General features: G+C 40.0%; 1 protein-coding gene across 45 annotated transcripts in view; it reads right to left on the minus strand.

Moving 5' to 3' along the window:
• SENP7 (SUMO specific peptidase 7) overlaps positions 1 to 27,188 on the minus strand; it is a 197,523-nt gene that overhangs the window by 141,502 nt on the left and 28,833 nt on the right. For 32 of the 45 annotated variants that reach the window (XR_016233075.1, XM_051819121.3, XM_051819122.3 and 29 more), the window contains one exon: positions 6,165 to 6,262. Coding sequence is in view for 29 of the 45 variants with exons in the window: in XM_051819121.3 (XP_051675081.3) it covers positions 6,165 to 6,262 (98 nt within the window). In the remaining 16 variants the exon portion in view is untranslated. Of the gene's footprint in view, positions 1 to 6,164; positions 6,263 to 11,409; positions 11,466 to 27,188 lie in introns of all 45 variants that reach the window. The other 13 variants (XM_070072014.2, XM_051819125.3, XM_089331617.1 and 10 more) reach the window with 1 other exon arrangement.

A 27,188-nucleotide genomic window follows, 5' to 3' on the forward strand; every position in this document is an offset into this window, starting at 1 on the left:
ATTACTGATGCCATAAACAGGAGTGTCAATTTGTAAAGTCAACAACAGGAGTCACTGTGCACTTACTCCTCATGTAGGATCTCTGTCCTTAATGTGCTGTACACTGAGGCTTAATGCTATCACGAGTACTCAAACAGTATATTTCACTTTGTGTTTCTATGGGGGTGCAAACTGTTGAAATCTTTACTTAATGTATACTAAACTGATCTTCTGTAAAAAAAAAAAAAAAAAGAAGAAGAAGAAGAAGAAGAAGAAGAAGAAGAAATTATCAATTCCCAACTTGACTCTCACTGGGATTAAACATGACAATAGGTCTGATCTGATTTCATCATCATTTAAAAACTCATCTATTATTTTTCACTTTATGTTTCTGTGTGGGAGCAAACTGTTGAAATCTTTACTTAATGTATGCTAAACTGATCTTCTGTATATAAAGAGAATCGAAAATGAATCTTGATGTGAATGGAAGGGGAGAGGGAGTGGGAAAGGGGAGGGTTGCGGGTGGGAGGGACGTTATGGGGGGGAAGCCATTGTAATCCATAAGCCGTACTTTGGAAATTTATATTCATTAAATAAAAGTTTTAAAAAAAATAACAAAACTGTAAGATGCATACTTGCTAATTTCAAGAATTGCTACAAAGCTGCAGTAGGACCAGCACACAGATCAGGTTATATATATAATAGAATATATATAAAGAGAGAATAGAATAAAATTGACAATCCAGAAATAAACTCTCACAGTTATGGTCAACTGATTTTTGACCAAGACAATCAATGGAAAAGTAATAGTCTTTTAAACAAATGGTGCTGGAGTTATTGAATATGAAGTGGCAAAAATATTAATTTACATACATATATCATACCATACCCCAAATTAACTCAAAAAGGATCAAATGCTTCAATCTAAGCGCTAGAACCATAAAACTCTAAAAAAGAGGAGCTTGCATTGTAGCATACTAAGTAAAGTTACCACCTGAAACTCTGGCATCCCATTTGGCTGTCAGTTCATGTCCCAGCTGCTCCTTCTGAACTAGCTCCCAGCTAATGTTTTGGGAAAAGCAGTGGAACATGGCTGAAGTGTTTGGGTCCCCGCCTCCCACTCCTAGCTTCAGCCTGACCCAGCACTGGCCATTGCAGCCATCTGGGGAGTGAACCAGTGGATAAAGATCAATCTCTCTCTCTCTCTCTCTCTCTCTCTCTCTCTCTTTCTGTGTGTGTGTGTGTGTGTCCTTCTCTCCCTGTAATTCTTTCCAAAAAATAAATCTTTTTTAAAAAGGAAACACAGGAGTAAATCATCATGGCATAGGATTAGGCAACAGTTTCTTAGATATGACACCAAAAACACAAAGAAAAATAGACTTCATCAAAGAAACTGAAGAATGGGAGAAAATATATGGAAATCATGTATTTGATAAAGCACTTGTAATGAGGATATATCAAAAACTCTTACAAATCAACCACAAAAGGATAAATAACCCAATATAGAAAAAGATCCAAATACACATTTCTCAAAAAATATTGACACAAATAACCAGTAAGCACATAAAAGACAATCCATGTCACTTAATTATTAGGAAATGTATATCAAAACCACAATAAGATACCATTTCACAATCAACAGAATGGAACAAAAGAAAGAAATATGGAAGTATAGTGGGTAGGGAAGGGAGAAGCAAGGAATGTGAGACGGAAGGAGAGTGAGAAAGGAAATAATAATTGGTGAAAATCTGGAGAAATACAGAACCCCCATACACCTCCAGTTGAAATGTAAAATGGTGAAATTAATCTGGAAAACAATTCAGCAGTTTCTTTAAAAAATTAACAAAATTAACACATGACACAGAAATTCTAATCCTAGGTATCTACTCAAGACAAATAAAAACATATGTCCACACAAAAACTTGTACAGAAATATTTATGACAATGCTATTTACAATATCCAGGAAGTGGAAACAACTCATATGTTCATCAACTGGTGAATGGGATAAACACAATGTGGTATACCTATGCAATAATATACTATTAGGTAATAGTAAGAAATAAAATATTGACACATTGGCCGGCGCCGTGGCTCACTTGGCTAATCCTCCGCCTGTGGCACTGGCATCCCGGGTTCTAGTTCCGGTTGGGGCGCCGGGTACTAGTTCGGTTGCTCCTCTTCCAGTCCAGCTTTCTGCTGTGGCCTGGGAGGGCAGTGGAGGATGGCCCAAGTGCTTGGGTCCCTGCACCCACATGGGAGGCCGGGAGAAAGTACCTGGCTCCTGGCTTCGGATGGGCACAGCGCTGGCCATAGCGGCCATTAGGGGAGTGAACCAACGGAAGGAAGATCTTTCTATCTGTCTCTCTCCCACTGTCTGTCTGTCTCTCTCTCTCTTTCTCTCTCTCTCTAACTCTGCCTGGCAAAAAATAAAAAAATAATAAAATGAAAAAACATTGATACATGCTACAACATGCATAAACCTCAAAAACATTATGTTTAGGAAAAGTTAGACACAAAAGAACATATATACTATGATTCTGTAAACATGAAATGTAAAAAATAAAAAGTAAGCTCCTATAGAGAAAGGAAGTAAATTAGTAGTTGCCTAAAGCTGAGGGTGAGAATGGAGAGTGGCTGTAAATGAGCAGTTTCTTTGGGCACACAGTGGAAATGTTCTAAAACCATCACTAGGTTACAGAGGTGACTGTATAACTCTGCAAATGTACTAAAAAATTACTTAACTTTAGAATTTAAATGTATGAATTTTATAATATGTAAATCACAGCAAAACTGTTAATGTTTTTAAAAACATTAGAAGATATTACAAGTTTTAAACGGACCAAACTCAATGGATAGGATTAGACATCTCAAAGTAAAAAAAAATAAATAAGGGGATTTTTTTTCCCATCTCAGATGTAATTGTGTTGGCTTTTACTTCCCTGCACACAGCAGCAATTTATAAAATATTTCATATAGTCTAGCAGAACTCAATAATATATGTGACAAAAACAAAAAATAAGTTACAAATATTAAACTATATTTAGGGGATGGCATTGTAGTATAGAGTGAAGTAATTGCTTATGATGCCCACAACCCATATAAGAGTGCCTAGGATCAAGTTACACCTACACCTCCCATCCATCCTCCTGCTAATGTGCACTCTGGGAGGCAACAGGTGATAGCTCAAATTTTTGGGTTCCTGGTACCCACATGGGAGACCCAGATGGATTTCTTGGATCCTGGCTTCAGCCTGGCCCAGCACTGGCTATTGCAGGCATTCAGGGAGTGAACCCCCAAACAGAAGATCAAATTCACTCTCTTTCTCCTGCTGCTGTTCTGCTTTTCAAACAACCAACCAACTTTGAAAATATAAACTTGATTTTCTGGAGACATACTAATAATATTCTTCCTTTTATAATAAATCAGAGGACCTAAATTTTTTCTACCATGAAAGAAGGCCAGTGTTACTAATGCCTCACAAACACAAAAACTAAATGAGATCATTCAGGCTTATCCTGATACCTAGCACACAATAAATATTAAATAAAGGTTAACTGCCATAATTATAAACAGAGGATATTCAGTTCTAAACTGATACTCCTCACATGCTCTATGATTGACACCCAAAGCCTTAAAAGGGGTAATTAGTGGAGTAGAAAGAATAGTATGACTTGGTATCATTTATGAGAGAACTAAGTCAATAGCCACACAATCTGTAAGATCATCGGGAACAAAAATGAGACCAATAGAGGAGGAGAAAATCTCTCTGGAACAGTAAGCAAAACTTGTCCCCTTATAAAAACACTCAATCTGGGGGCCAGCACTGTGATATAGCGGGTAAAGCCACCGACTGCAGTGCCGGCATCACATATGGGCGCTGGTTCTAGTCCAAGATGCTCCACTTCCAGTTCAGCTCTCTGCTATGGCCTGGGAAAGCAGTGGAAGATGGCCCAAGTGCTTGGGCTCCTGCACCTGCGTGGGAGACGGAGAGGAAGCTCCTGGCTCCTGGCTTCGGATCAGTGCAGCTCCGGCCATTTTGGCCAATTGGGGAGTGAACTCGTGGATGGAAGACCTCTCTCTCTCTCTCTCTCTGCCTCTCCATCTCTCTCTGTGTAACTCTGACTTTCAAATAAACAAATAAATCTTTTTTAAAAATAACAACCTGTCCAAGAGTATTTTACAAAGTTGTGAACACATGCCTCTTCTACTGTAAAACATGACATTCATTGCTTCAAACCAAATCACTTCTTAAACTCTAACTGTAAACCTATCTCTAGTAATCCAGTTTCATCCAAAGAACTCACATGTTCAATCTCATCTTAGTTTCAAAATATTCTAACCATCCCAAATATTTTTGTCTACCTGAATTTAGGAGATAGAAGATTTAGAAAAAAGTTAAGAATCAAAAGCTCCAGAATATCAATACAAGTGGAGAGGAGATAGTATAAAAGATAGAAAGGATGCCCACTCTTCACTTAAGACAGTAGGATGGGGATTAAGTTCTTCTATAGCATACATCAGAGAATTTGCAAAAACAAATCCACTTTTAAATATTTAAGTGCATGTCTCAAAATATGATGCAGAAATATTTTAGGAAATTAAAGTTGAGAATGTAAACTAATATAATACAGTTATTAATGATAAAAATCAGGTACAAATTTTTAAATAATATGAACTGTCTAGATTTTAAAAATCTGTCAATAATTACATTGTTATTCAAAAGCTATCTAGCTGAGCAAATTATAAAACTATTGCCTGTTAGCTACATCACTTAAAAAAAATTATTCTTCCCTTGTTAAGAAGTACATCAGTGTGTGTGTGTGTGTGTGTGTGTGTGTGTACAATAACTTTGGTCATTATTGTATTTTTATTTTCATATCTACCACCATTAAATTTTAAAATATTTTTCTCCCCGTCATTAAATGTATATTAAGTATAAGTTACAGTGATAATGCTGATAACATTCCTAAAAATCATTAACTCTGGCATAGAGGTCAGATGTCACAAACTCTATAAGGAAGGTCTGTAATGCAGACTTGAAAATGTATACAGAAAAAAGATGAAAAATATTAGAGATAATGTCAGGAAAATAAGGAAGCAATAATAAGCTATAATACCTCAAAGAACCTGCTTCCCACACAAAGATATATTTTATAAGCATTCATATGGAAAAATGATATTTGAATGATAGAATTCTGAATCATATATCTTCAGGATATCTCTCCCACAAAATGAAACAACCTTGTATATGCAATGTTTCAGAAAATGTGGCTTGACTTTATACATTAAAAAAAGATTGCTTTATTTCCAAAGCATTCAATCTCTCAAATAAAATACAATTTTTATATTATCTTATTATTATATATTATCTTATCTTGTAAGAAATTATATTACAAAATTTTAAACTGAGTTTGTAATTATCCTAAAAATCAAAGCATCACCACTGCATCTGTAGTACTGCTTTATTCATCTTGACAATTCATCCGTTAGATGACAGAAGATCAGAGGGTTTCTAAATGACTGTGAAGTCACCATTATATTTTTATATTTCCTACAAACAATTTACTTAAAAGGGGAGAATAAGACTAAGTAGCTTATACAGTTACTCTGACATAAATTCAAAGATTCCAAGTAGTCTTCTAAATTTGAGCAATCTTTCAATCATTGTAATTTTTACTGTGCCATTGTCACTTTTTCATTCACTGTGCTAAAAAAAAGAAAATTCAACACACTTCTCTAAAATAATAATTTTCTAATCGCTTACTGATGTCCAATCTTAGAATGTTCTATATTCCTTCTGATAACTACAATTTGAATCCTACAGATATTTTAATCCCTACATTCATAAATATTGCTATGAATATAGGACCATAGTTGCTAAATGCAGCATCTTTTCCACTGCTGACTGCAAATGATGAATCAAGCATGATAATCAGTCTATATATAACTGTCACATATCAGCTAAATTTAGCAAGATATTACAAATGTACAAAAAACAAGGAATAACATGACCTACAATCACAGAAAGTTGGAGCTTAAAGAAACCTTAGAAGTCACTGAATTCAATCTTTCTAATTTTAAATATTGTGGTAATTGAGGAGATACAAAGAGCTTAAATGAATCCCCTGTGGTCACACTCTTTATACAAGGTAAAAGCTGGTTCTATGTCGCATATATATCTTACCTTTCTGGTGATGCCTTAGAAGTGACAGGACACTCATGGACACCTCTTTTATTCTTACGGTCCAAAGAGATGACTTTATTTCTTGGGCTTCTTTTCCACTAGAAAAAAATATGTAATTTTGTTGGTAAAATAACTATATGATGAGGCACTTCAGATATCAATTTTACTTATAAATTCAAGATAAACAGCCAAATTCATAGCTCACAAAGAAAAAATAAAAATAACCACATTTGACAGAATACTTGCCTCTTCTGCTGGTGAGGAATTATAAGTCCACCAAAAAATAGCAGGAAGACATTTTAGAATGTTCAAGTAGGCCGGCGCCGTGGCTCAATAGGCTAATCCTCCACTTTGCGGTGCCGGCACACCAGGTTCTAGTCCCGGTCGGGGCGCCGGATTCTGTCCCAGTTGCCCCTCTTCCAGGCCAGCTCTCTGCTATGGCCAGGGAGTGCAGTGGAGGATGGCCCAGGTGCTTGGGCCCTGCACCCCATGGGAGACCAGGAAAAGCACCTGGATCCTGGCTCCTGCCATCGGATCAGCGCGGTGCGCCGGCTGCAGCGGCGGCCATTGGAGGGTGAACCAACGGCAAAGGAAGACCTTTCTCTCTCTGTCTCTCTCTCACTGTCCACTCTGCCTGTCAAAAATTTAAAAAAAAAAAAAAAAGAATGTTCAAGTAACTTTAGTCAGGAAACTTGGAGATTCCGATGCTTAAATAACTAAAAACAACTGAAATATGTTTCAAAGAAGCAGTAAAGGCCGGCGCCGCAGCTCACTAGCCTAATCATCTGCCTGCGGCACCTGCACCCCAGGTTCTAGTCCCAGTTGGGGCTCCGGATTCTGTCCCAGTTGCTCCTCTTCCAGTCTAGCTCTCTGCTGTGGCCTGGGAGTGCAGTGAAGGATGGCCCAAGTCCTTGGGCCCTGTACCCGCATGGGAGACCAGGAGAAGGCACCTGGCTCCTGACTTTGGATCGGCGCAGCGCACCAGCAGTAGCGGCCATTTAGGGGGTGAACCAACGGAAAAAGGAAGACCTTTCTCTCTGTCTCTCTCTCTCTCACACTGTCTAACTCTGCCTGTCAAAAAAATAAAAAATAAAGAGTAGTAAAAACCATTTTATGCCAGGTTAAATACATCATGTATCACCACCAGCTTTGACTGAGCTTGGCATCTTCCCCCAAGAATGAACAGTACCCAGTAATATGAAACCCAGGTTCAAAATGAGCACAGGGTCAGACAAAGCACCAAAGGGACTGCCTCTATCATCCCTCTTGCAAACTGCAGCAGGTAGCAGAGCAAGACTCCAGCCAGGAGGGAGTAAAAAGGAAGGTGAGCTTAGGATTTTGCCTCAGACCTTGGTGCTTGGCCCACCATGGTAAGACTCAGAACAGATAAAGCCAAAAGACCTCCACCCAAAAGGCAGTCCTCAGAGACAGAGCCTAAAAGCCTACCAGTATCAATTTGACTTGATCTATATCCTGGCCAGCACAGCCTGGAGATAGATGCAGCAGCCTAAGTGCCAACTCAACCTCAGCAGAAGGTAGACAATATGGGCTTTGGCCCAACCCCAGAGTATAGGCTCTGGGTATGATCTTAGCATTACAGCACAACATGAGGAGAGGAACTGCCTGCTTGGGGAAGAAAAAGGTAAATGGGGGTCAATTTATTATATAGAAAATTGAAGCTGACAGTGTAGAGACCCAAGCATCCCATGCCAGACTTCAAACCAGCATTACCATGACCCTGCACATGACCCTGCTACCACAATAACCCATGCAAAGGATGCAAGATTCCAGACTGGCACTATCAGGACCACATACAAGACAGAATTAGGGAAGGGACACCAATGGCCCTGGCCACACCAAATGGCCTGCCACTTACCCTATGGTGCCAGATAAGGGTGCATAACATCCCAAACTGCCATTGCCATTGATTATAGTGGAAGAAAATATAAGGACCCTACATTAAAAAATCAAACTGGAAATGAAACCAAAATAGCATACCAAAGGACATTCAAAAAAACATTTTTTGGAAAAATGCTTATCATGAAATTCATTCTTTAAAGTGATAGAGACAACTAATCCAGCACATGCACAAACATCAACTTAGGGACATAGGAAGAATGAAAAAGAAAGTCAATATTATAGTACCAAAAGGAGCACAATAATGCCTTAGTAACTGGCTCCAAAGAAAAGGAGCTTGCCAAAATGTATGATAAAGATTCAGAAGGAAAAAAATTTCAGAATAATGATTATGATTACAAGGACGCTAAAAGAGGAGATCAAAGACTCTGAATAGGGAAAAGACTGATTCCAACCACAGAAAGATAACAAGAAACAGGAAGAAAATGCATTCCTATGAGACAGCTGGAGAGCAGTTTGCAATTGGAATCAAAAAAAGAAGGCAGATGCTATGGAGCAGTGGGAACAGTTCAATCACAAAGCAGTGAGAACACTGGCAGCGACTCCCCAGGGCAACAGTCAGAGGGGACGCCATCTTCTTGGAGTAAGGCACTGAGCAACGAGCAGAGAGGAAATGCCATCTTAATAAGGCAAGTAGAGGCTGTTGTGCAGGCGTACACCTTCCGGATAGGTTAACGCCGGCGAGACCTCGGAGACACCAGACGCGTTTATCGGCTTTTCAGCTTTCACTTTATTTTTAGCTCCCGCCTGTTACCGGCGTTCATTCATAACTCCCGCCTGTTTCCGGCGTTCATTCACAACTCCGCCTGTTACCGGCGTTCATTCATTACTCCGTCTTTTACCAGCGTTCATTCACTCCTCTGTCTTTTACCAGCATTCATTCACTCTCCGTCTTTTACCAGCGTTCATTCATTCCTCCGTCTTTTACCAGCGTTCATTCACTCCTCCGTCTTTTACCAGCGTTCATTCATTCACTCCGCCTTTTACCAGTGTTCATTCACTCCCCGTCTTTTACCAGCGTTCATTCACTCACCCGTCTTTTACCAGCATTCATTCACAACTCCTTCATTCACCACTCCCGCTTACTACTAGCATTCATTCACAGCTCCCGCCTGTTACCGGCGTTCATTCATAACTCCCGCCTGTTTCCAGCGTTCATTCACAACTCCGCCTGTTACCGGCGTTCATTCACAACTCCGCCTGTTACCGGCGTTCATTCATTCCTCCGTCTTTTACCAGCCTTCATTCATTCCTCCGTCTTTTACCAGCGTTCATTCATTCACTCCCGCCCACCGTCCACCTATTTATATATATCATTCACGGAAAACATGTTACCAACTAAGTGTGGGAAACATGCAATAACAGGATGCTTAAAGTCAAAACAGGATCTTGCAATTAGCAACGGGCAGGGTGGAAAAAGCCCAGCACTAAACTTCTTGTGCTTGTACATGTCGGGAGGGGCACAGCTGGCCAGGCTGTCCCGTTCCCCGACACTGTTGCAGCCCACGCACAACTGAGGAATTTTATCAGAGGGATAAGTCCGGGTTCCCACTCTCTATGAATCTGAACTTGAGATTTGGTGGAGGGCAGGCCACCCACTTCGGCCCATGAAACTCTTCCACTCCTCACTCTATTAAGATGCCCAGACTCGACTTGCCAAGGCAGAGCACTGAACAACCTCTGTTAGGCAGCTGACTCAAGAATGAGACAGGTTTTCTGTTGGACACAGGAGGTTCGTGGGACTGAGAGTGGATCCCCTATTCCCTGTGACTGTGGGAGACCTGAGCCCTGTGACTGTAGGAATTCTGTGACTGTGTGATAGGTTGGGAAATAAGGTGTGCCTGGGCATTAGGGCAATCACTGTGTCCGGCTTCAGAGGCTCCCACTCACACTGAGGAGTGCATAGCTCTTTTGTGCAGTTCATGTACTTGTGTGGGTGAGGTATATAGCCACTGTGAGCTCATCCTAAGTAGTTGGCTGACCTTGGCAAAGAGGACCTAATACTGTTATCATATCAACCAATGTGATCATAACCTCAAACTTGCTGAAGACAGAGTTACCACATCTAACTTCAGTGTCACCCTGGACCCTTGTCCCACCCTCAAGCAGTGGCCAAAGATCCGTGGAACCACCAAGCGTGTCCCTCTTGACATCCACTGAAGGAAAAGACATTCCATTAAGCCACAGAGACATATATCAAAGATAAAAGCCTTCAGAGGAGAAAATCAACAAGTGTTTTCACAAACATCTAAAACTTATATGTAGAAATACAAGAAACATAAACAAGGAAGACAACCTAATGCCCCAAAGGAACAGAACAACACTTCAATATTAGAATGTGAACACAAACAGAACAATGAGGAGCCAGTATTGTGGCATAGAAGGCACTGCCCACAATGCCAGCATCTGATATAGTTGCCAGTTCAAGTCCCAGATGCTCTACTTCCAATCCAACTCCCTACTGTATGTGCCAGGGAAAACAGCAGAGGATGGCCCAAGTAATTGGGTCCCTGCACCCATGTAGGAAACCTGGAAGAAGCTCTGGATCCTGGCTTCAGACTGACTCAGTTTCAGCCATCAGGGCCATTTGAGGAGTGAAAAAGTAGATGGAATACGTGTGTGTTTGTGTGTGTGTGTGTGTCTTACCCCTAACCCCATAACTCTGCCTTTCAAATAAATAAATAAATTTTTAAGATCAATGAATTGCCTGAAAAGAAATTCAAAAGAATGAACATAAGATGACTCAAAAACAACACATGAGTTAAAGAAATCCACACATGCCATATATGAAAAATTCTCCTGAGACAGAGATATTGGATATAATAAAACTAAAATATGAGGAATGAAGAATTCATTGTGTCAAATAAAAAATACAGTGGAAAGCCTAAACAACAGACTTGGTGAGGCAGAAGAAACAGTGTCTGAGTTAGAAATCAAATCTTTGGAAATATCTCAGTCAGACAAAAAAAAAAAAAAGAAGAAGAAGAAGAAGAAGAAGAAGAAGAAGAAGAAGAAGAAATTAGAAAAACCAAACATAACAAACCAAAACACGTTTCAGATTTATGAGAATCTATCAATTGACCAAACATACAAGTCTTAGGAGTCCTGAATGTGTGGAAACAAAGAATGGCTTAAAATACCTATTCAGTGAAATAATATCAGAAAATTTCCCTATTTGGAGAAAGATAGGGACATACAAATATAGGAAGCACACAGAAGTCATAAGAGACATGATCAGAAAATATCTTCACCACGAAATATAGTCACTTTCAAAAGTAAAACATAAAGAAAAAATTCTAAAATGTGCACATGAGAAACACCAGATTACCTTTAGAGGATCTCCAATTAGACTGATAGCTGATTTCTCATCAGAAACCCTACAGGCTAGGAGAAAATAGAGAGACATAGTCTAAGTCCTAAAAGAAAAAAAAATGTCAACCCAGAATACTGTACTCAACAAAGCTCTCACTTAAAAATGAAGGTGAAATAAAGGCCACCTAAAACAAACATAAATTGAAAGAATTTGTTAGCACTCAACTAGCCTTATAAAGATACTTAAGATGTGCTACACACAGAAACAGAAAAAGATAGTCATCATCATAAAAGAAACTGAAGGCCTTCCCATCCAGCTCTCTGCTATGCCTGGGAGAGCAGTAGAAAATGACCCAAGTCCTTGGGCCCCTGCACCCACATGGGAGACCCAGAAGGAGCTCCTGGCTCCTGGCTTCAGATTGGCGCAGCTCAGCTCTGGCCGTTGTGGCCATCTGGGGATTGAATCATCGGATGGAAGACATCTCTCTCTCTCTCTCTCTCTCTCTCTCTCTCTCTCTCTGCCTCTCCTATCTCTATGTAACTCAGACTTTCAAATAAATAAATAAATCTTAAAAAAAAAGTGAAGGCAGAAAATCTCCTAGTAAAAGCACAAAGGAAATTCAAAGTAAACATTAGGAATACTATAGAAAAATGGCAGAACCATCACATTATTTATCAATAAAAACTTTGAATGTATATGGTCTAAATTTAAATTATCCAATTAAAAGATACAGACTGGCTGAATTGATTAAAAAACAAGACCCATCTATATGCTACCTACAAGAAAGACACCTCACCAACAAAGATACACACAGACTTAAAGTGATAGAATGGAAAAAATATCCCATGCTAACCCAAAGCAAAAACAAACAGGTGTAGCCATCCTAACATCGTACAAAATAGACTTTAACACAAAAACTGTTAAAAGAGACAAGGAAGGAAATTATGTATTGATTTAGGTATCAATTCAATTAGGAAGAAGTGACCATATTAAATGTATAAGTACCCAATGCAAGAGCAGCTGGCTATTAAAAAAAAGCATTAATCAATCTAAAGGGAGAAATAGACACAATATAATAATAATGGGGGACTTCAACACATTTCATCAGTGGGTAGATTAACTAGACAAAAAAAATCAACAAGGAAACAACAGAGTTAATCTACACCATGGACCGAATGGACATTTCATCCAACAGTTGAAGAATACACATTCATTTCAACAGTGCATGGAATTTTCTCTAGAATAGACCATATGCTAGTCCATAATGCAAGTAGCAGCAAATTAAAAAAAAAAAAACTGAAATCATACCATGCATCTTTTCTGACCACAATTGAATGAAGACAGAAATAGCAACTTAAGAAACTCTAGAAAATATGCAAACACATGGAGACTAAACAATATGCTCCTAAATGAACAGTAGCTCATAGGAGGAAAAATTAAAAATTCCAAGAAATGAATGAAGATGATAACACAATACATCAAAAGTTAATGGATACAGCAAAAGCAGTGTTAAGAGGAAAGTTTATATGGGGCTGGCACTGTGGCATAGCAGGTAAAGCTGCTGCCTGCAATGCCAGCATCCCATATGGGCGCCGGTTCAAGTCCATGCTGCTCCACTTCCCATCCAGCTCTCTGCTATGGCCTGGGAAAGCGGTAGAAAATGGCCCAAGTCTTTGGGCCCCTGCACCCACATGGGAGACCCTGAAGAAGCTCCTGGATCCTGGCTTTGGATCAGCGCAGCTCTGGCTACTGCAGCCAATTGGGGAGTGAACCAGTGGATGGAAGACCTCTCTCTGTCTGCCTCTCCTTCTCTCTGTGTAACTCTTTCAAATAAATTAAAAAAAAAAAAAAAGAAGGAAGTTCATAGCAATTACTGCCTACATCAAGAAATTAGAAAGACATCAAATAAATGATCTAAGAATCTATCTCAAGGACCTAGAAAAGCAATAACAAACAAAATCCAAAAATAGTAGTAGTAGAGAAATAATTAAATTAGAGAATAAACAAAATTGAAAGCAAAAAATAATACAAAATATTAATGAAATGAAGAGCTGGTGGAAAAACAAACAAAACTAATACACCATTGTCTTAACCAACCAAAAAAAGGAGGGTGGAGAACACCTAATTAATAAAATCAGAGATGAAAAAGGACATGTTACAATGGATACCACAGAAATAAAAAGAAATTATCAGGAATTACTATAAGCATTTATATGCCAATAAACTGGAAAATTCATAAAAATGGATAGATTTATGGACAACTACAATCCTACCAACATTGTGCCATGAAAATATAGAAAACCAATAGGGGCCAGTGCTGTGGCGCAGCGGGTTAATGCCCTGGCCTGAAGCACCTGCATCCCATATGGGTGCCGGTTCAAGTCCCGGCTGCTCCTCTTCCAATCAAGTTTTCTGCTGTGGTCTGGAATAGCAGTAGAGGATGGCCCAAGTCCTTGGGCCGCTGCACCCGTGTGGGAGACCTGGAGGAGGCTTCTGGCTCCTGGCTCCAGGCTTCAGATCGGCGCAGCTCCAGCCATTGCAGTCAGTTGGGGAGTGAACCACCAGATGGAAGACTTTTCTCTCTCTCTGCCTCTCCTCTCTGAGTAACTCTGACTTTCAAATAAATAAATAAATGAGACCAGGATAAGTACCTGGCTCCTGCCATCGGATCAGTGCGTTGCCCGCGGCAGCCATTGGAGGGTGAACCAACGGCAAAGGAAGACCTTTCTCTCTGTCTCTCTCTCTCTCACTGTCCACTCTGCCTGTCAAAAAAAAAAATAAAAGAAAATAAAAGAAAAGAAAACTAATAACCTATACAGATATTGAAGCAGTAATAAAGACCCTCCCAGCAAAGAAAACCCCAGGACTAGATGAGCTCACTGCTGAGTTTTATAAAACTTTTAAAGAATAACTAATTCTAATTATTCTCAAACTATTCAAAAATATTGAAAGAGAGGGAATCCTTCCAAGCTCCTTCTATGAATCCTGTATCACCTTAATTCCTAAACCAGAAAAAGATATAACAGAGAAAGAAAACTCTATATAGATCAATACCCCTGATGAAAATATGTGCGCCGGCGCCGTGGCTCACTAGGCTAATCCTCTGCCTGCAGCATCGGCACCCTGGGTTCTAGTCCCGGTTGGGGCACTGGATTCTGTCCCAGTTGCTCCTCTTCCAGTCCAGCTGTCTGCTGTGGCCCAGGAAGGCAGTGGAGGATGGCTCAAGTGCTTGGGCCCTGCACCCACATGGGAGAGCAGGAGGAAGCACCTGGCTCCTGGCTTAGGATCAGCAAGGTGCGCTGGCTGCACACCGGCCATAGCGGCCATTTGGGGGGTGAACCAACGAAAAAAGGAAGACCTTTCTCTCTATCTCTGTCTCTCTCTCTCTCTCTCATTAACTCTGCCTGTCAAAAAAAAAGAAAAAGAAAAAGAAAATCCTCAATAAAATACTAGCTACTCAAATCCAACAACACATCAGAAAGATCATTCACCTGGACCTACTGGGATTTATCCCTGGTATGCACAGTTTGTACAACATATGTAAATTAATAAATTTGATATATTACATTAGCAAAGTGAAGAAAAAAACATGATTTTTCAATATATGCAGATAAAGCATTTGATAAAATACAACATTCTTTCATGATAAATACTTTAATCAAATTGGGCATAGAAGGAACATTCTTCAACACAATCAAGGCAATTTATAACAAACCCACAGCCAGCATCATATTGAATGGAGAAAAGTTGGAAGCATTTCTACTAAGATCCAGAACCAGACAAGGATGCCCATTTTCAGCACTGCATTCAATATAGTCTGGAAGTTTTAGCCAGAGCCATTAGGCTAGAAACAGCAATGAAAGTGATACAAATTGGAAAGGAGGAAGTCAAATTATCTCTCTTTGCATATGACATGATCCTAAATACAAAGAAACCAAAAGACTCCATTAAGTAACTATTGATACTCATAAGAGAGTTTGGTAAATTTGCAGGATATAAAATCAGCACATAAAAATCAATAGCCTTTGCATACACAGACAATGTCATGGCTGAGGAAGAATTTGTAAAATCAATACCATTCAGGGCCAGGGCCGGCGCTGTGGCGCAGCGGGTTAAGGCCCTGGCCTGAAGCACTGGCATCCCAAATGGGCACCAGTTCTAGTCCTGATTGCTCCTCTTCCGATCCAGCTCTGCTATGGCCTAGGAAAGCAGCTCAAGATGGCCCAAGTCCTTGGGCCCCTGCACCCACGTGGGAGACCTGGAAAAACCTCCTGGCTCCTGGCATCAGATTAGCACAGCTCCAGCTGTTGCAGCCATCTAGGGAGTGAACCAGAAGACGGAAGACCTCTCTCTCTGTCTCTACCTCTCTCTGTAACTCTGTCTTTCAAATAAATAAAATAAATCTTTAAAAAAATGTATCCATAGCATTCACTATAGCTACAGAAAAAAAATACTTTGGAAAAAATTTAACAAAGGAGATGAAAGATCTCTACATGAAAATTACAAAACAGTATAAAGAAAGATAGAGAAACCACCAAAAATGGAAAAATCACCCATGTCCATGGATTGGAAGAATTAATATCAAAATGTCTATACTATTGAAAGGAATTTACAGATTCAATGCAATCCAATCAAAATACTAATAACATTACTTCTCAACACCAGATTTCAAAACATACTACAGGGCAGTTAGGCACTGGCACAAAAATAGACATGTAGACCAATAGAACAGAACTGAAACCCCAGAAATTTATCCATGTAGATAAAACCAACTAATCTTTAACAAGCTAAAATAAATCCATGGAGAAAAGACAATTTCTTCAATAAAAGGTGTTGGAAAAATTGGATCTCTGCATGCAGAATTATGAAACAAGACCCCCCACCTTACACCTTACACAAAAATCAACTCACAATGGTTCAAGGATCTAAATCTACAACCTGATACCATCAAATTACTAGAGGAAAACATTGGGGAAACTCTGCAAGATATTGGCATAGGCGGTGACTTCCTGGAAAGACCCCAGAAGCACAGGCATTAAAAGCAAAGCTAGACAAATGGGATTCTATCAAGCTAAAGAGCCTCTGCATTGCAAAGGAAATACTCATCAAAGTACAGAGGGAACCAACAGAAAGGGAGAAAATATTTGCAATTTATACCTCTGATAAACAATTAATATCCAGGATATATAAGGAGCTCAAAGAACTCAACAATAATGAAACAAACTATCCAGTTAAGAAATAGGCTAAGGATATGAACAAGTATTTTTCAAAGGATGAAATGCAAACGCCAACAAACACATGAAAACATGCTCAGAACAACTAACCATCAGGGAAATGCAATTAAAACCACCATGAGATTTTACTTCAATACAGTTAGAATGACTTTCATGAAAAAATCCGAAAATAACAAATTTTGGCAAGGATGTGGGGAAAAGGGTACCTTAATACAGTGTTGGATGGATTATAATGTAGTACAACCTTTATGGAAGATAGTGTGAATATTCCTCAGAAATCTGAAAATAGATCTACCATATAATTCAGCTCTCCTACTCCTCAGTATTTTCCCAAAGGAAATAAAATCAGCATATGAAAGAGTTATCTGTACTCCCATGTTTATTACAGCTCAATTCACAATAGCTAAGATATGAAATCAATACAGATATCCATCAGCTGATGACTAGATAAAGAAAATGTGGTATACATACACTATAAAATACTACTCAGCCATAAAAAAGAATGAAATCCTCTCTTTTACAACACAATGGATGTAACTGGAAACCACTATGTAACTGGAAAATATCATACTTAGTGAAATAAGCCAGTTCCAAAAGGACAAATACCATATGTTCTCCCTGACCTATGTGATAACTAACAGAGCACCTAAAAGGCAATCTGTAGAACTGAAATTGACACTGAGAAGCAATGACTTGAACAGCACTTATCTTGACTGCTGAGGAATAGGTTTTTTTTTTTTTACTTTTTTGTTTGTTTTTACTATTTGTTAAACTGTTTACTTAACATAGAGTTAATCATATGTGCATAAAGTCAACTGAAATTGGATCTTAGTAAAAAAATAGAATGGGAATAAGAAAGGAAGGAGGAACAGGAGTGGGAGGGTGGGCACAGTAGGAAGAATCACCATGTTCTTAAAAATGTAATTATGAAGTGTATGAAATTTGTAACTGTAAAACAGAATAGTTCTGCATTAAAAAAAAAAAAAAGAAAGAAAGAAAAGAAAGAAAAGAAGAAAAGAAATTCCTGGATGCTGGCTTTCACCTGGCCTGGCCGGTTGTTTCAGGCCTTTGGAGAGTGAATGAGCAGATGGAGGATCAGTTTCTCTCTCTCCATCCCTGCCTCCCTCCCTACCACACAGTGTGTACATGCTTGTGTGTGTGTATGTGTGTCTTTCTCTGTCACTCTGCCTTTCAAATAAACAAATCTCCTTTTAAAAAGAAAGAGAAAGGGGCTGACACTGTGGTGCAGCAGTGTTTGAACACCAGTTGGAGTCTTGTTTACTTCACTTCCAATCTGGCTTCTTGCTAATGCACCTAGCAAGGCAGCAGATAAAGGGCCAAGTATTTGGGCCCCTATCACCCATGTGGAAGACCAGGATGGAGTTCCTGACTCCTGGCTTCAGCCTGGCTCAGCCCTGGATGTAACAGACATTTGTGGAGTGAATTAGCAGATAGAAGATATCTCTTCTATCTCCCTCCCCATCCCTGTCTCTCCCTCTATTTCTTCATTTCTCTGCCTTTCAAAGAACTAAATACATTTTTTAAAAATTAATAAGAAAGGGCTACCATTTTGCCACCACCTGCCATTCTGGCATCCCATATCATAGCACCAGTTCAAATCCTAACTGCTCTTCTTCTGATCCAGCTCCCTGCTAATGCACTCAGGAAAGCAGAAAATGATTCAAGGACTTGGGCTCCTGCCACCCACATGGAAGAAGTGGATGGAGTTCCACGCTCCTTGCTTTGGCCAGGCCCATCCCTGGCCATTTTAAATCTCTTTTAAAAAAAAAATTAGAGCACAAAGATGAACACAACAATAGAAGAAAAGGACAAAGCATATTTAAAATAAACATAGAGAAAAAATCGACAGGACTAAGTCAAAATTATTTATTAAAAAAATGAATATGAATGGACTAAAATCCTCCATCAAAAGACATAGACTGGCTGAATTGATTTAAAAATAAAAACAACCAAAGATATGTTACCTATAAGTAACTGACTTCACCATCAAACATGCATACAGTCTTTTTTTTTTTTTTTTTTTTTTTTTTTTTGACAGCAGAGTTAGAGAGAGAGAGAGCAAAAGGTCTTCCTTCCATTGGTTCACCCCCCCAAATGGCCGCCACGGCTGGCGCTGCGCCAATCCGAAGGCAGGAGCCAGGTGCTTCCTCCTGGTCTCCCATGTGGGTGCAGGGGCCCAAGCACTTGGGACATCCTCCACTGCCTTTCTGGACCACAGCAGAGAGCTGGCCTGGAAGAGGAGCAACCAGGACAGAATCTGGCGCCCCAACTGGGACTAGAACCCAGGGTGCCAGCACCACAAGCAGAGGATTAGCCTAGTGAGTTGTGGCGCTGGCCCATGCATACAGTCTTAAAATGAAAGGACTGAGAAAGATTCTATGCCAATGGAAGCCAAAAGCAAGATGCTTTTGTACATTTAGTACATTTACTTATATCAGAAAAATTTAGTCTTTGAGACAAAAGTAAAACATAAAAAGAGACAAAGAACTGGAGCTGGGCTGATCCAAAGCCAGGAGCCAGGAGCTTCTTCCAGGTCTGCCACGCAGATACAGGAACCCAAGGACTGGGTCATCTTCCACTGCTTTTCCCAGGCTTTCAGCTGGGAGCTAGATCAGAAATGGAGCAGCCGGGACTCAAACCATCAGCCATATGGGATGCTGGAGCTGCAGGCTGGGGCTTTAACCCACTGCACCACAGTGCCAGCCCCTGAATATACACTGAAAAGAGGAGTACAAATGGCCAAGAAATATATGGAAAACCACTCAATATCACTAGCCAAATGGGAAATGTAAATCAAAGCCATAATGAGGTATCATTTCACTCTACTTAGATTGGTTATTATCAATATGACAAAAAATAACAAATGCTGGCAAAGATTCAGGAAACCTTATTTACTGTTAATGAGAATGCAAATTAGTACAGCCACTATGTAGTTTCTTCAAAAAAAAAAAGCTAAAAATAAATTTACCCTATGACTCAGCTATCCTATCCCACTTCCATGCATATATAGCTGAGGAAATGAAAGGTACCTGGTACTCATATGTTAATTGCAATCCTATTCACAATAGTTAAGATATGGAATCAACCTAGGTGTCCAACAATAGATGAATGGGTAATGAAAATGTGATAACATACCACACACACATTCAGTCATAAATAATAAAATCCTATCATTTGCAGAAAAGTGGATGGAACTTTAGAGCTTTATGTTAAGTAAAATAAGTCAGACACACAAAGACAAATATCACAGGTTCTCTCTTACATGGGAATTTAAAAAAAAAAATAGTTGATCTGAACTTAGGATAATTATTACTAGAGGTTGAGAAGGCTGAAATGAGGGATAACAGAGGGATATTGGGCAACAGATAAAACACATTTAGAAATAATAGGTTTAAGTGTTTTACAGCATAATGGAGTGACTATAGTTCACAATAATGCATGAAGAACCAGAGGAGAGGAGTAGGTAGTCTTCAAACATAAGGAAAATGGAAGTGCCACTTGACTGGTTTTGTTTTTTGCTTTGTTCTCTTCAATATTTATTTATTTGACAGAGAGTGTTCCCATCTGCTACTTCACTACCCAAAAGCTCACAACAGTACATCTCCTACTTGAGTGGCAGACAACATTGCTGCCTCCCACAGTCCACATTAGCAAGAAGCAGGAGGCAAGAGTTAGAGCCTGGAATCAAACCCAAGCATTAGGATGTAGGGCATGGGCATCCTAATCAGTAGCTTATCCCTTAACCACTATGCCAAATACCTACCTCTACCCACTTGATTTGATGACTTTACCCTTGGTAAAGTGTTTGATGTTAGTTTCATGCCCCTGAAAGGCTCATGCATTAGGTATCTGGTACACACAGACTTATGTTAATGGCACTAAGAGGGTGGAAACATTATTTAACTATGGTGTTTAGAGGTGGGATCTTTGAGGAGTTATTAGATTTGATTTAAGCAGAAGGGTGGAGCCTATGATCAGATCATGGTAGCTTTTTTTTTTTTTGGAACAGATAAGATTCCTTTCTTTTTTTTTTTAACTTTTATTTAATGAATATAAATTTCCAAAGTACGATTTATGGATTACAATGGCTTCCCCCACATACCGTCCCTCCCACCCACTACCCTCCCCTTTCCCACTCCCTCTCCCCTTCCATTCACATCAAGATTCATTTTCAATTATCTTAATATACAGAAGATCAGCTTAGTATACATTAAGTAAGGATTTCAACAGTTTGCTCCCACACAGAAACATAAAGTGAAAAATAATAGATGATTTTTTTTTAAATGATGATGAAATCAGATCAGACCTATTGTCATGTTTAATCCCAGTGAGAGTCAAGTTGGGAGTTGATAATTTCTTTTTTTTTTTTTTTTTTTTTTTTTTTACAGAGGATCAGTTTAGTATACATTAAGTAAAGATTTCAACAGTTTGCACCCCCATAGAAACACAAAGTGAAATATAGATCATGGTAGCTTTTTAAGGAGAGACATAGACACACTCTTTCTTATCATGTGATGCTCTGTACCACCTCAGGACTCTGCCATTAAGAACATCATCACTGGAGCCAACGTTATGTTGTAGAAGGTTAAGCCACTGACTGCAAAGCAGGCATCTATATAGCCACCGGTTTGCGTCCTGGATGCTTTACTTCCAATCCAGCTCCCTGCTAATGTTCCTGGGAAAGCAACAGAAGATGCCCCAAGTGTTTGGACCCCTGTACCCATGTGGGAGACCCAGAAGAAGCCCCAGGATCATGGCTTCAGCACAGTACAGCCCTGGCCATTGCAGCTATTTGGAGAACGAACCAGTGGATGGAAGATATTTCTCTCTCTCTCTCTCTCTCTCTCTCTCTCACTTCCTCCCCCACCCCTATAATTCTGCCTCTCTCTCTGTAATTGTGCCTTTCAAAGAAATAGAAAAATTTTAAAATAAAAAAAAAAGAATGACATCACCAAATGCTGAACAAATGCAATCAACTAATCTTGGATTGGAAACCTTCAAAACCATAATGCAAAATAAACTTTTCCTTCATAAATATCCTTTCTTGTAGTAACAAGAAGGTATCAAAACACTGTATACATATGTTAAAACACTGTATTACACACTAAAAAAAGTACAATGTTAAAATTTTTTAATAAAATATTATTATAATAACAAACTACCCAATTTAAAAATGGGCAAAGAATGTGAATAGATATTTTTCCAATGAAGGTGTTCAAATGACAAGAAGCATGTGAAAAGGTATTCAATGGCATTAGTTATTAGGAAAGGAAAATCAAAACCACAAAGATATCATTGCATACCCCCTAGGATGGGAAAGGAGGAAGAGTGAGAATAAAAGAGGAAGAGAGGGAAAAAAATCAAAAGTGTTGGCAAGGATGTAAACAAGTTGAACATTTAAACATTACTGGCAGAAATATAAAATGGTGTACGTGCTATGGAATACAGTATGGTAGTTCCTCAATACAGCAATTCTAATCCCGACTAATAACCAAATGAAAGAAAAATAAATGTTCAAACAAATTCTTATATGTAAATTTTCACAGTAGCACCATGTGTAATACCAAAGGGTGAAAACAATCCAATGTCCCTCAACAGATGCATATATAAGTTAACATGATACATTCATACAATCGAATCATTGAACATAAAAAGAAATGAAAAACTAATTCATATTATAACATGCTTTAACAATGAAAATGCTCAGTAAAAGGTTCCAGACACTACTACTTATTGAATAAGTCTATTTTTTTCCCAGAGGTCAATAAAGATTTATTTCTATCTCAAACTTTACATCTGGGGCCAGCATCATGGCATAGCAGCACCTCCAGTGCTGGCATCCCATATGGGTGCTGGTTCAAGTCCCATCTGCTCTACTTCCAATCTAGCTCTCTGCTATGGCCTGGGAAAGCAGTAGAAGATGGCCCAAGTCTTTGGGCCCCTGCACCCAAGTGGAAGAACCGGAAGAAACTTCTGGCTCCTGGCTTTGGATCAGCGCAGCTCTGGCTGTTGCGGCCAACTGGGGAGTGAGCCAGTGGATGGAAGACCTCTCTCTCTCTGTCTGCCTCTCCTCCCTTCTCTGTGTAACTCTGACTTTCAAACAAATAAATAAATCTTTAAAAAAAAAAACTTTACATCCAATATTGGCTGCTGGAAGAGGCAGCTTTTTTAAATATATATACATATGTATACATTCATATATATATGAAGAATATATATGTGAATATATATGAAGACATATTAAATATATAATGAATATATATCTCTGAATATATATATATATATGTATTCATTTGAAAAGCAGAGTTACATCGCTTCTCGGCCTTTTGGCTAAGATCAAGTGTGAAAAGCAGAGTTACAGAGGGAGGGAGAGAGAGATCCTCCATCTGTTGGTTCACTCCCCAAATGGCTGCAACAGCTGGAACTGGATCAGTACAAAGCCAGGAGCATGGAGCTTCTTCTGGGTCTCCCACATGGGTGGCAAAGACCCAAATACGTGGGTCTTCTTCCGCAGCTTTCCCAGGCACACTAGCAGGAAACTAGATCAGAAATGGAGCAGCCAGATTCAAACAGGCACCCATATAGGATGCTGGTGCCACAGGCAGCGGCTTTATCCTCTATGCCACAGCTACAGCCCCCCAAGAGAGGGAGCTTTGATCCAAAAAATTCAGCACCATCTTGGTGATACACCATGTTTGTGAAGTTCATGTCCCCACTGGAGGAGAAGAGCATTTACATCTTTTCTTTCATGCTTTGAGCTAAAAATAGTATCACTGACCAGGAGCAATCTTATGTCCTTTACTAAAAGCAATGGCAATGAGAAACAGTCTTCTGAATACCCAGAATGAGATAACTGAATGACCTTTATAGCAGTCTTTCCCTTAATTCAATATTTCTTCTCTGGTTCTCTCATTTAGTGAACTCTCTCACCTCCTCACCTAGAGAAAGAATCTCAAATCCCACTAACCCCAATATCAGGCTTCTTTTCCTTATTCAGTTATGTATGGTCCTTTTGATTCTATGCTAAGTGATAGAGAACAGTTTCCATAACCAAATTGGATAGTCACCAAGGATAACTCTCTGGCCCATTGAATGATACTGTCGTTGCTGCATTTGCGCTGGACTTGTGTGGCACTCTTTGTGTCCGATAACATGAAAGAGGAGTAGTTCATTGGAATTATTTTCCAACTACAGAGGTATCCCATCACCCTACTTACAGCTCCTGCAATGAGGATAGTTACAGAGCAGCAGTGGCTGATCCATCTGGGGCTTTTGTCAGCAGCAGACCCATGATGCAAGTGTTGCAAGTTCAATGAGTCTATTTTTTAGAAACAATCAGAACAAGAAAATATATAGAGACAGAAAATATATAAGTGGTTGCCAGGAGCTGTGAGATGAAGGAAATTGTAAAATAGGAAGTGAGTACCTAGTGCAAGAAAGGTTTATTTTGAGGGTATGAAAAAGTCCTATAACTAGACAGCCATAATGGTTGCACAACACTGTGATTGGACTGAATGCCAAAATTCATGCTAAAATAGTAAGTTTTATCTTTTGTGTATTTTGCCACAACAACAACAAAAGCATATGACTGCATTTCCAATAAAAAACATATCTGGTAAAAAAGCATTAACAATAAAAGATAAAAATTATATACTTTACTAAGATCAAATTTCTCTGCTCATCAAAAGATATCCCATAATAAAATATAACAGTTAAGTTACAGAACGGGAGAAAAATATTTATAATACACATGCAACAGATTCATATCCTTATCATATAAGTATACCTGTAAATCAATAACAAAGATCAAACACTCAAATTTTGGAGGAGTGGGGGGACTGCTGTTATAGCACAGTTGGGCAAACCATCAGTTACAACATTGACATCCTATATCAAAATACCATTTCAAGTCATGGCTGCTCCACTTACAATCCAGCATCCTGCTAATGCACCTGAGAAGGCAGGGGAAGATGACCTAAGTGCTTGGGCCCCTACCACCCATATGGGAAACCAGTCTGGAGTTCCTGGGTGCTGCCTTCAGCCAGTCAGTCTCTCTCTTTCTCTCTTTCTCTTTCTCTTTCTCTCTCTCTCTCTCTCCCCCCCCTTCTGCTCTTCTCTCTCTCTCTCTCCCTCTCCCTCTATTTCTCCCTCTCCCTCTCCCTCTCCCTCTCACCCTCTCCCTCTCTAACCTCTCCCTCTCCCTCTCACCCTCTCCCCCTTGCCCTCCCTCTCTCTGATACTCAGCCTTTAAAATAAACAAATATTTCTTTAAAAACTCATATTTGAAAAATGAATAAGAGTTCCACTTCAGGTAAAATGAGAGAGGAATAGGAATATTTCTTCCATAGAGTACAACTAAGAATTTTAGATGGAATAAACACAGAAACTATCATAGGGCTCTGACGAATATTTGTTAAGAATAACATTGGAGGGGCCAGCGCCATGGCTCACTTGGTTAATCCTCCGCCTGCGGTGCCTGCATCCTATATGGGCACCGGGTTCTAGTCCCAGTTGCTCCTCTTCCAGTCCAGCTCTCTGCTGCGGCCCGGGAGGGCAGAGAAGGATGGCCCAAGTGCTTGGGCCCCTGCACCCGCATGGGAGAGCAGGAGGAAGCACCTGGCTCCTGGCTTCGGATTGGCACAGCGCCAGCCAGAGTGTCCATTTGGGGAGTGAAACAACGGAAAGAAGACCTTTCTCTCTGTCTTTCTCTCTCACTGTCTATAACTCTACCTGCCAAATAAATTTAAGAAAAAAAAAAAGAATAACATTGGAGGGCCAGTGCTGTGGCATAGCGGGTAGAGCCACTGCCTGCAATGCTGGCATCCCATATGGGTGCCAGTTGTCTCGGCTGCCCCACTTCCAATCCAGCTCTCCACTACGGCCTGGGAAAGCAGCAGAAGATGGCCCAACTGCTTAGGCCCCTGTACCCACATGGGAAACCTGGAAGAAATTCCCGGCTCCTGGCTTCAGATCGGCACAGCTTCGGCCATTGTGGCCAATTGGGGAGTGAAACAGCAGATGGAAGACCTTTCTCTCTCTTTCTCTCTCTCTCTCTCTCTCTCTGCCTCTCCTTCTCTCTCTGTGTCGCTCCCCCTCTTCGTGGAGGAACGACACTAAGTCCTGCCTAGGCTTCATATCCAAGTCACGGCACCATTATGTCGCTCCCCCTCTTCGTGGAAGAACGACACAGGGCCCTGCGCTGTTCTTTCGTCTGCTCGGCCCTCCCCGGGTTTGCTGCTGGTTCTTCCCGGGTTGGCTACTATCCCTTCCACCTCCGTGGAAGGGCAGTTCCCCCTGGCCACATTCCCAACTTCCGCGGGGGAGCGGCACACCGCCGGCCGGCTCTCTCGGGGGCTGCACAGGTGTTCCTTCAGCTAGATGTTCCCCTTAGATGTTCCTGGTGCATGCCGTCTCTCTCCTCCTTTATAGTCTTCCTCCGCCAATCCTAATTCGGCTGCCCACATGCCGAGTATGCTGCTCTCCTCCAATCAGGAGCAAGTCCTACAGTTTATTAGCTGAACTGGAGGCAGCTGTGCGGAAGCTGTTTACTTCTCTCCCAGCGCCATATTGTGGGAGAGCAGATGCATAGAATAAGTCTTAATTCCAGTAACTCAGTCTAGTCCGGTTTGCTCCCCACATCTCTGTGTAACTCTTTCACATAAATAAATCTTTAAAAAAAAAAAAAAAGAATAACATTGGAGGGGCTGGCACTGTGGCCTAACAGGTAAAGCTGCCGCCTGCAGCTCAGGCATCCCTTATGAGTACTGGTTCAAGTCTCTGCTGCTCCACTTTCCGATCCAGCTCTCTGGTAAAGAGCCTGGGAAAGCAGCAGAGCTTGGCCCAAGTGTTTGGGTTCCTGCATCCACTTGGGAGACCCAGAAGAAGTCCCTGGCTTCAGATCGGCCCAGTTCCAACTGTTGCGGCCATTTAGAAAGTGAACCATCAGATGGAACCTCTCTCTCTCTCTAGCTCTGCCTTTCAAATAAATAAATAACCAGAGACTCACAACTCAATCACAATATCCAGGACAATCCAAAAAATATTGACATACAAAGGAACAAGACAATCTCAACAACTCACATAAACAATCAAAAGAAGCTAAGTGCAAGATGATAGATTAGAACCATCAGGAAAAAAAAAAAACTTTAAAGCAGCTATTACAACTATCCTCTGAAAAGGGAGGATGCACTCTCTTCAAAGAAATGGAAATAGGGAAAGCCTCAGTGGAGAAAAAAAATGATTAGAGAAAACCAAATGGAAATTTTAAAACTAAAAGGGAAGATAACTACTGATATGCTAAATGGGGGAAGAATAAGATAGAAATAAAAAATAACCATTAGTGAAAATGGAGATAAAAGATAACCACTAATTCACTAAATGGACTAAAGATTAAGATACAGATTTTAAAAAACAGAGTCAGTGAATTTGAAGATGAACCAATAGAACTTACACAACCTGAATACACAGAAAACATTTTTAAAAATTTAAATGAATAAAGACTTACAGACATCTGAGAAAATATAAAATTTCTAATATTCA

The sequence above is a fragment of the Oryctolagus cuniculus genome, chromosome 4, assembly GCF_051225735.1.
Source record: "Oryctolagus cuniculus isolate XC-2025 breed Fujian yellow rabbit chromosome 4, ASM5122573v1, whole genome shotgun sequence".
NCBI classification, from domain to species: Eukaryota; Metazoa; Chordata; class Mammalia; order Lagomorpha; family Leporidae; genus Oryctolagus; species Oryctolagus cuniculus.